Source organism: Microtus oregoni, unplaced genomic scaffold (assembly GCF_018167655.1).
Source record: "Microtus oregoni isolate MIOR12 unplaced genomic scaffold, Mior012 000000F_ref0000247, whole genome shotgun sequence".
Classification (NCBI taxonomy): Eukaryota; Metazoa; Chordata; class Mammalia; order Rodentia; family Cricetidae; genus Microtus; species Microtus oregoni.
Window position 1 is genome coordinate 43,642,243 of NW_024543059.1, and position 11,490 is coordinate 43,653,732.

Genomic DNA, 11,490 nt, shown 5'->3' on the forward strand with positions numbered 1-11,490 from the left:
GTTCTATCGGGAAGGAGAGGTGGGAGAGGGCTGGCACAGCCAGAGGTCTGCAAGGGAGGGCATGGGTCGGGCCACTCATAAAGGTCAGAGAGGGGATTAAGAGACTCCATGACTAATCCAAAGGCTTAACCAAGTCCTGGCCCGGAATCCGTCCGCACCTGGGCAGCCCAGGGACACAGATGAGGATGAGACCTGGAAGTCCCTCTAGCCCCATCATGGGCCTTTGATTTACAAATATGCCTGAGTCCCCATCACAGACAGCTCCCTCACTGCACAGCAAAAAGGAGGAGAATGGGGGAGTTAAGAAGGGCAGGAGTGTGGGGACAGAAAAGGTTGGGTAGAAGGAGGACCTTAAGTACAGGGACCAGGAGAGCTGCCAAGAGAAAGTCAGAGCAGGCGGACGATTGCGGGGGGGGGGGGGGGGGGGGTGGTGGTGGTGGTGGTGGTGGTGTTTGTTTTGGACAATGCCTGGGGAAGGCAGAATTTGAGGAGGAGGAAGCTAAGAGTTTAGGAGAGAGGAAGAGCCTAAAGACAGCGCTGGGAGGGTAGAGCCAGTGTATGCATGGTTCCCAATACATTTGGAAGAAATAATGCCTTCAGTTTACCATCCTTTGACTCTGGGATATTGAGGAGTGTAGGAAAGTCACATGAGGTGGTACGGAAAGGGTTCAGAGATAGCAATTGCCAGAAGAAAGAAGTACCCTGAGAAAGGAGGCAAAAGACAGGCCAGTGCGGCTCCCAGTTGCTCGGCAACCACCGCGATCAAAAGCTTGCGTGGAGGGCGCAGGAGGTGTGGCTCCAGGAAGCAACTCTAGGCTGAGACCCCGCCCTTGACAACAAAGCTAATCAAATCCCGCCCCCTAACAACGAATTCCTAAAAGAGGTTCCGCAGCCTAGGCCGGTTCTTACGCAGGCGCAATCCTCCCTGCTCCACGAAGCCCCACCTCCGGATCGCTCCTATTTGAGTTTTCTTATTGGAGAATAAAGCTGCCAAAGATTTTCCTTTGTTTCGGAGGCGGGATCAAACACTCTGTCCGCACTCTGATTGGTCACTCCAGCAGTCTATCGCCAGCTGTACGTTCCTGCAACTGTTTCTCGCGTGCCTATTGGTCCCGGAGATGATACTGTGGCGTCGGGGGCGGAGCAGTCGGGGAAACCCACAGTGGATTGGGTGGTATCAAAGCGAGGGGCGGGCCCCACCGGCCGGGCGGTTGGGCCGTGAAGGGAGAGTCTTTTCGGCGCTGAGGACGGGCGCTGAGGAGGCGGCGGTGGCTCCTGGGGCGTTTGAGCGGGCTCACTCGAGCCCGCGGGCCGACGCGGACGCAGGCCCAGCTGGCGGAACCGCCCCGGACTCCCCGCGGGCCTTCCTAGCCGCCATGGAGGACGGTGTCTACGGTAGGACGGGCGAGGCGGACGGGCGGAGTGGCTCCCAAGCTAAGTCCAGGACAGGCGAGCTGTTGCGAGGCGCTTTTCTGCGCGCGGAACCGGCTTCCGGCCCGGCCGAGAGCCGGGGATTCCGGGGCTTTGTTTGGGCCGAGCCCTCTTCCGGCGGCGGCGGGCGGGGCGGGGCGGGGCGGGGCGGGGCGTACACCAGCGCGAGCCGTGGCCTGGCTTTCTTGCTGAGGTTCTTTACAACCTTCCTGCCTGCTGTCCCGGACCCAGGGACTTGCTGCCTTAGTTTGTCTTCCCTGTGCACCCAATATTCAGACCACGGAACCAGGAGCCAGAGCCTCGGTTCCTTTTCAAGAAAGGCACCCAGGATCCAGGACCCCAACTCCCACTATGATGGAGCCAGGGATCCGGCCCCCTTACAAGAAATGTACTCAGGGTCCATGCCAGGGTCCCCACCGTGGTGGAGCCAGGAACCAGAGTCTTGGTGTCTTTCCAAGAAATGCATCCAGGGTCCTGGACCCCAGGACCTCAGCCGTGATGGTGGGACCTGCTCCCTTTCGAGAAAGACACCCAGGATCCAGGGCCCTAGATCCCCTGAGATGATGGAGCCATGAGCCCAAGGCCCTGTGTCCTTCCAAATGTTTTCAGTATTCAAGCCTCCCATTCTACCGTAACGGAACCAAGGAGCCAGGACATCCGAAATTCAGACCCACAAGTTCCCAACTGCGGTGATAGGTCCAGGAGCCCAGGCCATGGTTTCTTTCCAAATCATACCCAAGATCTAGGTCCCCACTTCTATGATGAAGCCAGGGCTCCACATCCTTCCAAGTACTGGGCCCAGAAATTCATCCCCCAGACCTGTTAAGAGATGAGGTTCCCAGGCACTTCTGCCCCAGACTAAGGTTCAGGGTCTTACTTCTCCCCTAAGGTTTCTAGTAGCCATTCCTCTTGAGTACAGGAATCCAGGATGCAGCAGTCCTGGCCCCCAGAACTCATTTCCTGATCCTGACCCCTAGAGCCCCCAGACTTGACTCCAGAGGAGCGCATGGAGCTGGAGAACATCCGCCGGCGCAAGCAGGAGCTGCTGGTGGAGATCCAGCGCCTGCGAGAGGAGCTGAGCGAAGCCATGAGCGAGGTGGAGGGGCTGGAGGCCAACGAGGGCAGGTGAGGGCCGTGGAGAGCTCAGGGCGCACAAGGCTTGGCCAGGGCCCTGGGTGCTCAGGCATTGACCTTGGCTGCTGCCCACCCTGCTTTTGCAGTAAGACCTTGCAGCGGAACCGGAAGATGGCAATGGGCAGGAAGAAATTCAACATGGACCCCAAGAAGGTTAGCTAAGCAGAAATTTAGGCATGGTTTTGACATCCTAGGTTCTAGAAGTGTTAAGAAGATAGTTTCCTCTAGGCAACAGAGTTCTGATCTCTGCCCATCTGTTCCATGAATGTCGTGTACTGAGACCCCTGGGAGTCTGGCTGTGCTGGGAATCCTAAGCCCCTGTCATACTCTCAGGAATTCCCCCTACCTCCAAGTGTACAGTTCAGGGTGAGATACGGCAGTAAGGGAGGGGGTGCATGTTTACAGTTCATGGACAGGTATCTGCGCTCACTTTTCATTGTAGTGGGTAACGTATTCAATTATTCTTCAGACCTGTTCCTGCCGGACCCATTTGTTCGTGCTGGAATCATTTAAGCAGAGGCTGAGGGCATGGGTTAGGGATGATTCGTGGGGAGCTGTAAGAAACTGAGCGTGAAGCTGACATGCTCTTACGGTGGAGAGTATTGGGTTTTGAAGTTTATGGGGAGCAGCACCCTCTGCCTCGGCACAAATCTGGCCCCCTCCCTCCAGGGGATCCAATTCTTGGTGGAGCACGAACTTCTGCAGAACACACCGGAGGAAATTGCCCGCTTCCTGTACAAGGGTGAGGGGCTGAACAAGACAGCCATCGGGGATTACCTGGGGGAAAGGTAAGCTCCCACCTGCGTGGTACCCCAGCCTCGTTAGTGGCTTGTGTAGGGAGCAGGCTTGGGGCTTCCACCTGAGCCAGGATGCAGTGGGGGGCTGGAGACTATAGGAGTGGGTACCTGTGGTCATCCCGTGAGTAAGGGCTCTGCTTGTATCTGGGGGCACTGTTGATGGCTGAGTGACAGTCCCTTTACCATGTACACACAAGCTAGCATCTGAAAGTGTCATCCTGAAGTTTTGATCATGGGTCAGAGCTGCAGGTATATGATGGAGACGACCTGTGGACATGTGAGTGCATAGGAACTAGGAACGGTCTGTGAGGTCTCAGGAAAAGGTCAATTCTTGAGATAAAAGCATCTGGGGAACAGAGAAAAGAGATGCCATCAGGTAGTCTGTGTGCTCTAAGATTGACAAGCTGCAAGAACAAGGTGTCCTACTCAGGACCCAGCCTATGGATGGAGCCAAGTGAGAGGTCCAGCTGCCATGAGGGCAGCACAATAAACGAGATTGATACTACTATACTCCTGTTGCGCCTCCTGATAGGACTCTCTCTCCTTCCAGGGAAGAGCTAAACCTGTCCGTGCTCCATGCTTTTGTGGATTTGCATGAGTTCACCGACCTCAATCTGGTGCAGGCCCTGCGGTGAGAATGGGGCAGAGATGCTCGTGCCAGGGCTTTCTCAGTTGTTAGGGACAAACCACTCCGGAAATGATTGTCTCTAACAGGACAAGTCCAGGTGGGGCCTCCTTCAGCACACCTTTCTCTCGGTGTGCTCAGTGGAGCCTCCCACCTGGCAGCAAAAGCACAGTCCAGTTAGCAAACTTGGGGGTGGAGAAAAGACTGTCCTCTGTAGACACTCCAGAACCTGCTGCTCTGATTAGATTACATGCCTACAAACTCAAACAGCTGGGGTGAGAAATTTGGTTCTGACTAATTGTTTTAGGGTTGGAGTTGAAACAGCATTTCACCATGTAACCCTGATTAACCTGGAACTCTATGTAGACCAGGCTGGCCCTGAATTTACAGAGATCCATCTGCCTCACCCTGCTGGGTGCTGGGATTAAAGATGTGCATCACCACACTGGGCAGCGGTTGGATAATGACCTGTCCACTTCTAACAGGGACAAAGAAGTAGAGTGTTTAACAGCCCTGAAACCTGTGCCTGTCCCACCCTCCCCTAACCAGGCAATTCCTGTGGAGCTTTCGCCTCCCTGGAGAGGCTCAGAAAATTGACCGGATGATGGAGGCCTTTGCCCAGCGATACTGCTTGTGTAACCCTGGGGTCTTCCAGTCTACAGGTAGGACCAGAGGGCAGGACATAGACCTGTATCTAGTCTGAGGGAGGAGTGCTGGAATCTGGACTGGGTTTGAAGGAAGAGGCCAGGATCTAGGTTCCCAGAGTTTGAGGGCATGGGGCAGAGGTTTTGGGAAGGTTCTGGGTCATCACCAGCTACCTTACTCTATTGTTGCAGACACCTGCTATGTGTTGTCCTTTGCTGTGATCATGCTGAACACCAGCCTTCACAATCCCAATGTGAGGGATAAGCCAGGCCTGGAGCGCTTTGTGGCCATGAACCGGGGCATCAACGAGGGTGGAGATCTGCCTGAGGACCTGCTCAGGGTGAGTACTGTTCCCAGCCCCACCCATCTTCCAGCCTTCCACCCTATGCTCCAGGGTCTGCTGGTGCCTGAGCTGCCTCGCATGTGTCTCTTCTGCTCCCAGTTTTCTGGTCTGGATATTTTCTGTCTTCTGTCATCTCTGAGAACTCAGCAGACTTTCCCACCATTACCCTTTCATCTTTTTTTCTTCACTCTACCCATCTCTGTTTCCCTTTCTACCCATGTTCATGCTTTTCTCCCATGGATGATTTCTCTGTCGCTGGGGAAGTCTTAGTGCCTGGAGTTTCTAACCTGTTCTTTGCCCCTCAGAACCTCTACGACAGCATCCGAAATGAACCCTTCAAGATCCCTGAGGATGATGGGAATGATCTCACGCACACCTTCTTCAACCCAGACCGTGAGGGCTGGCTCCTAAAGCTGGGTACGTCCCTCCCTGAGCCTACTGGCAACCCTGCAGGGAGCCCTGGTGGCCTGGATCCGGACTGAGCACCCTGTTTTTGTACCTCTGGGAGCGTCAAGTTTCCACACCTATAAATAGGGCTGAGAGCAAGAATAGGCTGTATATTTCCCAGCCTGTATAAAGTGCTCCTGGCCCCCACGTGCTCATATGCCAGAGCTTGATGGACCGGGCTGTTAGCTCCCCGGGGCAGGTCACATGTTGAACAGATTGTCTGCCCTAGACCTGGGCTCATTTTCAGCCAGCTGAGTATCAGTCGTCCCTAGGAGAGCCAGCAGAGACAGGGTGACTGGACCCTCTGGCCCGGCTGGGGAGGGAGCAGCACAACAGTTGTGGTCGTGATGCAGACGATGTGTCCTGTGGCACCATGCCTTGAACCAGCTCCTTAGCCATCCAAGGCCAGAGAGTTGTTCTCAACACTCAGTGGGTACTGTGTGAACCCTGAGGACCCTAGGCTGCTGCAGGCAGGATCTGGGTACAGGTCAGCCATTAGTTACCATTACAGCTCCCCAGATACTTGTAGTACAGCTAGCTGTCTCTTGGGCCTGTACTGGAGGGATAGAGAAAAGGCTTGCATAGTCACTGCTCAGAGACAGTGTGAGGGCCACAGTGGAACAGTTGGGCACTCCCTGCAGAGTGAGGGTGCGGTTAGAGTCAGGCCTCACTTTCCTCGGGCTCTGGTGAGCAGTGAGTTGGCACCGTCCGGGTCTGAAGTCCTGGTTTGAATTGGGCACTTGGAGCAGGGCATTGCATCTTCACAGCCAGTGCACACCCTGGCATCACCCTGACCCTGGCCCCTTGGTAGGGTTCAGGGAGGTCAGTAGGGTCACTGATGATCAGCCTCCTCAGTGCACTGTGGTCTCCCTGAGCCTTAGAGGGAATGAGCAAGAAGGCAGCTTCCCTCAAGTTGGGGCTCTGAGCTTTGCCAGTAGTGCCCTCCGTTTTTCATGTGAAGAAACTGAGGTGCAAAGGTGCCCCCGCCACTTACTGACCGTCATGGCTGACAGAAGCACTGTTCATCCAGAGGCCACAGTAGCCATCTCGTTGCAGGCAAATGTGTGTGGGTCTCCAGGCTAGAATCAGAAAGGCCCAGGGATTTCCTAAGATCACACAGCTAAGACCACCCCAACCCTTTGGTCAGGGTAGAGAGTCTCAGGGAATGTGTTTTCTAGGACCATTCTAGCAGGCTGAGCACCCCCTGGGAAAGGTTGAAGCCAGGCCAGGAGCATGGTGGGCAAGGGGAAGCTTTGGCTCCTCCCCATGTGGATGTAACTGGTTTTCTTCCTCTCTCCCCCTCCCCTCTGCCTGTTCTCTTGCTGTGGCTCTGGCCCCTGTGCATCCCTTCCCTGACCCCCTATTTCTGTCGCTGCGATTCTTGGGGGCACCCCATCCCTCCGCCTTCCCTTCCACACCTGGTCCTGCCTGCTTTCTTGCTGTCTGCCCCAGGAGGTAGGTACCTGGTGTCCTTGCCCGCCCCCAAACAGAGAGGGAGGGACTACCCTGGCCTTGGCCCGGGGGAGGGGCTTGGGCCTGTGCCAATAGAATAGCCAGAACCTGTGGCCCAAGCAGGGGTGCCACTCCTGGGGCCCCAGCAGCCTGTCCTTGCCTGCCTGTCTTTTCCCTCACTGCCTCTGTCCTAGACCTAAGAGCCCTACCTTTCCCCACTCTGCCCCACCCCCAGCGGTTCCCCGCTGAGCCCGGCCCCTCCCACCCCTTCCCTTGCAGGGGGCCGGGTGAAGACTTGGAAGCGGCGCTGGTTCATCCTTACAGACAACTGCCTCTACTACTTTGAGTACACTACGGTGAGGGTGGAGCTTGCAGATGAGCCAAGATTCTGGGGGGCAGGGCACTCAGCCTACACTCTGAGGGAGGCAGTGAGGGGACCCATGGAACCTGAACTCTGACTTTGCCACCTAGGACAAGGAGCCCCGAGGGATTATCCCTCTAGAGAACCTGAGCATCCGGGAGGTGGATGATCCTCGGAAGCCGGTAAGATTCATGAGGTGCCCTTAAACCTACACCTCCCTGTCCTGGCCCAGGGCTTTTCTGACCTGTCCCCTCCTCTGTATCCTAGAACTGCTTTGAGCTTTACATCCCCAACAATAAGGGCCAGCTCATCAAAGCCTGCAAAACCGAGGCTGATGGTCGGGTAGTAGAGGGAAACCACATGGTGTACCGAATCTCTGCACCCACACAGGAGGAGAAAGAGGAGTGGATCAAGTCCATCCAGTGAGTCTCACGGGACTGCGATCTGAGCGGGGAGGGCTGGGCCTGAGCTCAGGCCCTTGGTCCTCATCAGACCCCTTTTTGCAGGGCTGCTGTAAGCGTGGACCCCTTTTATGAGATGCTGGCAGCAAGAAAGAAGCGGATTTCTGTGAAAAAGAAGCAGGAACAACCCTGACCCCTGTCCCCAACTCCATTATTTATTTTGGAGCTGCCCCGCCTGGGTGGCAGGACCCCTGGGCCCTGGGGCTGTGGATCCTGGTTCCCCATTTGGAAAATCACCGCCTCTAGCTCCTGGCTCCTTATTTGTAATTAACATGTTGGTAATCTTATTAATTATTTAACCCCTTGCGCCTGCCGACGCCCTCATTTCTTGGGTTTGGGAGAACTGAGAACCCATCTTCTTACTATTAGCCAGGACCCTAGAGGATACAGGGTGCAGGGCAGGTGCTTCCCAGACAAGTCCCTCTGCCCCTTCAGCTGCTGAGTGAAGGAAGGATTTAGAGTCTAGGGATGGTATCAGGTATAGCATACTCTTGAGATGTGCTCTGCCCATGGGCCAGACCACCATGTTCTTGTGGGGCCTGTGATCATTGCAGACTAGCACTAGAACAACAAAGGCCTGGCTCAGGAGGGAAGAAGGCCAGGGAAGACCCTGTGTTGGACACTAGGAACTGGTTATGCTGTCCATTGAGGGCTCCAGTGTGGACTAGAGAGGGCACAGTGGTACCATGAGGGGCATGGGATGGCCTTGGAGATGGCAGAGTCAGCGTCCTGTAGAGGCAATTGTTTTGTCGGAAGGCCTAGGTACATGTCCTGACTCATGGGAGGAGTCTTAGCAGAAGTAGGAATGCTGAGTCCCCAACTGGTCCTGTCCTCTGTGCTTCTGCTGGAGTGGTGGCTCCGGAGAACAAAGGCCCAGTGCCTACTCCCCACCTTTGGAACCAAGAAACTTATTTGTGTTTTCCTGGCCCGTGATGAGCTTAAATTGAATCCTACCTCATTCTCCTAATGCTGGCCTTATAGACTGCTAGCTACCGAGCCAGACCTGAAGTGGTATTTCTAGAGGAATCACCACTTCCCAGCATGCTTTACCATGCCGGCCTGACTGGGAAGGAAAGATGCTACCTGTAGCCTTCTGGGGATTGAGATTCTGGAAGGTATGTATTGGATCTGCAAACCCCTGTTGGGGGTTTCTTTGTCTTTCCTTCCCTTGGCTACAGGCGCCTTTGGCTGCCCACCCCAACAGCACTGGTCCAGGTAAAGTATGAGTGTCCAAATTACAGTCTAGGTGGGCTCTGTGGCTCGGGCTGTATGTCAGTAGACAAAGGTAGTCCTGTCTCCTAGGTATGGAAGGTTTTCCATAGTTTACCTAGACCTTGGCAAGGAGGCATGAACTACTTCCTCCCCAGGAGCTGGTGTGAAATGAAGAGTCCCAAATAAAATGGGATTTCCAGCATCACCCAAAGGGCCAGGAAAGCACTGAGCAATGACTCAGTTCTTAGCCACCCTTTCACTCATGGTGTCTGCCTCCATGGGTTGAACCCAGGACTTGCCAGGGAATGGTGACTGGCAGAAGAGAAGCACTGCGTGGGTTTTGGGACCAGATTTGCGTGGCACAGACTGGTAGAGTTTGGAAAGGGGTGGGTTTGAGCTGGATGGTGTACTCTCACAAATTAAGGTGACAAGGACATGTGGGGCATAGGAAAACAGTAGCAGTAGGGTCCCTACCACAGGGTCAGTGCCTAGCAAACGTGACTGGTGTGTGCTGGTGTGGCTGTGTGCGGCACAACAGGTTATGCAGGCCTGACTGGGAAGCTACCATGTGAGGCAGGAGTGTGGTGTGTTTAATGTGGAGTGGTCAGGATGATCTGAGAGTGGAAAGAGGTGTGTAGTCCTTAGTGGTCCAGGGACTGGAGCAGGAGAGGGTATGGAAAAGCTATCACCATGGGCCCAGGGTTCTGAGGATTGGCCGTGCTGACTGACAGGAGCTTAAGGAAATGTTGGCCGAACTAAGCTGCAAAGCCTTGAGGATGTGTAGAACATTCAAGTCAGCAAAGTGCTTGAAACTGTCCTTCAGGCCAAGCATGGGAGGTGGGTGTCCGCAGAGGCAGGTTAAGGCAAAGAGAATCAAGGTGTTCAAAGCCAGACTGTGTTATGAGAATATGCCTCCCCCAGTGCCCACCAGCATACCAGCACACATATAAAAAGTCCCGCCAGAGTGGGTATCAGGGCAGAAGGCCACAGAGGATGCCATGTGGTAATAAACGCAGAGTAGGGTACATAACCAAGGAGTGCCAGTGTTTACCTGAGGCCAGGCTGGCAACTCCACAGAAGAGATTTTCCCAAATACTGGTGTCGTTGGTCCATGTCTTCTAGCCTCCAAAACTGAGGCGGTAAGTTTCTGTGGCTGGAGAGTGTAGGGTGAGCCCCAGCCTTCAGTTGCAGGGATCCTCATCCCAGGTTCCTCCCTCATACTAGAGAATTAGGACTCAAGCCCTGCTCCCTGGACCTAGGTAGTACCTTAGCCTCTCAGGCCTGGATCAGCTGCCTCTCGACACCAGGACTTCTGATCCTCTTCACTCACTGAGGCTTGAAGGTCCTGGCCTTCCTCCCTCACCCACCAGTTCCGCCCACAGCCCTTTTCCCTCAGACCTAAAAATCCTGGCCTTGACCAGGCATAGTGGTTTGTGCCTTTAATCTCAACACTCAGAGGCAAAAGCAGGCTGATCTCTGGGTTGGAAGCCAGCCTGGTCTACAGAGTAAGTTCCAGGACAGCCAGGGCCCCAGAGTCAGTCAGTAAATCTCTTTCTCTTCCTCTCCTTCCTTCCCTCCCTCTTCTCTCCTCTCTCTCTCTCTAAACACATGTGCGTATGCACGCACACACACGTACACAGCAAAATAGATTTAAGGAAAATTCCTAACCGTAGCCCGTTCTCAGACTTGGCCTGAGGAATATAACCCTCATTATTTGAACTAGGACCTCAAGGCCTAGCCCACCCTGCTACCATGATTCCCTCCAACTTGGGCTGCCATGCCTCTAGGTTATGTCAGTTACCATTTGCTAGGCAGTGGTCCTATGGTGGGGAGAGTGACCCCTGTCCTGTCACTTTAGGTTATAACCCAGAGTACATATCCTGCTCAAATCCACCCCTTGCTCTGACTTCTTCCACCATGCAAATTCACTCTCCTCATGTACCAATAAATCTGGTTCTCCTGCCCGGCAGTGGTGGCAAACACCTTTAGTCCCAGCACTTGGGAGGCAGAGGCAGGTAGATCTCTGTGAGTTCAAGGACAGCCTGGTCTACAAAGCTAGTTCCAGGACAGGCTACAATGCTACAGAGAAACCCTGTCTCGGGGGAAAAAAATCTAGTTCCCCAAGTGTGGGGATGGGGGACCTAGTCCAGAGCCATCAAAAGCCTAGCTAGAGAGAAACTAAGGAACAGGTATCCACAGGAGAAGAAAGAGGGGACAGGGATAAACCCTGTAACTGAGGCAGAGAAGCACCGGGAGAAGAGAGACAGGAAGGAGCCAGCAGCAGAGTCAGAGGCCACTGCACACTTAGGCAGGCAGAGAACAACTGTCCATGCCAGAGAGAGAGAGGTGTGTGTGTGTGTGTGTGTGTGTGTGTGTACAGCTGTCCATGCCTGAGAGTTGTGTTTGTGTACAACTGTCCATGCCAGAGAGAGAGATGTGTGTGTGTGTGTGTACAGCTGTCCATGCCAGAGAGAGATGTGTGTGTGTGTGTGTGTGTGTACAACTGTCCATGCCAGAGAGAGAGGTGTGTGTGTGTGTGTACAACTGTCCATGCCAGAGAGAGAGGTGTGTGTGTGTGTGTG

General features: G+C 54.5%; 1 protein-coding gene across 1 annotated transcript; it reads left to right on the forward strand.

Moving 5' to 3' along the window:
* The first annotated feature begins 1,181 nt into the window (after positions 1 to 1,181).
* Cyth2 (cytohesin 2) lies at positions 1,182 to 7,995 on the forward strand. The gene is made up of 12 exons (XM_041648477.1): positions 1,182 to 1,395; positions 2,409 to 2,556; positions 2,652 to 2,718; positions 3,235 to 3,353; positions 3,913 to 3,993; positions 4,537 to 4,649; positions 4,824 to 4,972; positions 5,281 to 5,392; positions 7,154 to 7,230; positions 7,346 to 7,417; positions 7,503 to 7,657; positions 7,742 to 7,995. The coding sequence occupies exons 1-12, from the start codon at positions 1,377 to 1,379 to the stop codon at positions 7,827 to 7,829; spliced, it is 1,200 nt and encodes a 399-aa protein (XP_041504411.1). The 5' UTR covers positions 1,182 to 1,376; the 3' UTR covers positions 7,830 to 7,995.
* The last annotated feature ends 3,495 nt before the right edge of the window (positions 7,996 to 11,490 follow it).

Coding starts and splice junctions, on each gene's coding strand:
- Cyth2 (XM_041648477.1), top strand. Junction 3,994..4,536: donor AATCTGGTGCAGGCCCTGCG/GTGAGAATGGGG, acceptor TCCCCTAACCAG/GCAATTCCTGTGGAGCTTTC. Junction 7,231..7,345: donor ACTACTTTGAGTACACTACG/GTGAGGGTGGAG, acceptor TTTGCCACCTAG/GACAAGGAGCCCCGAGGGAT.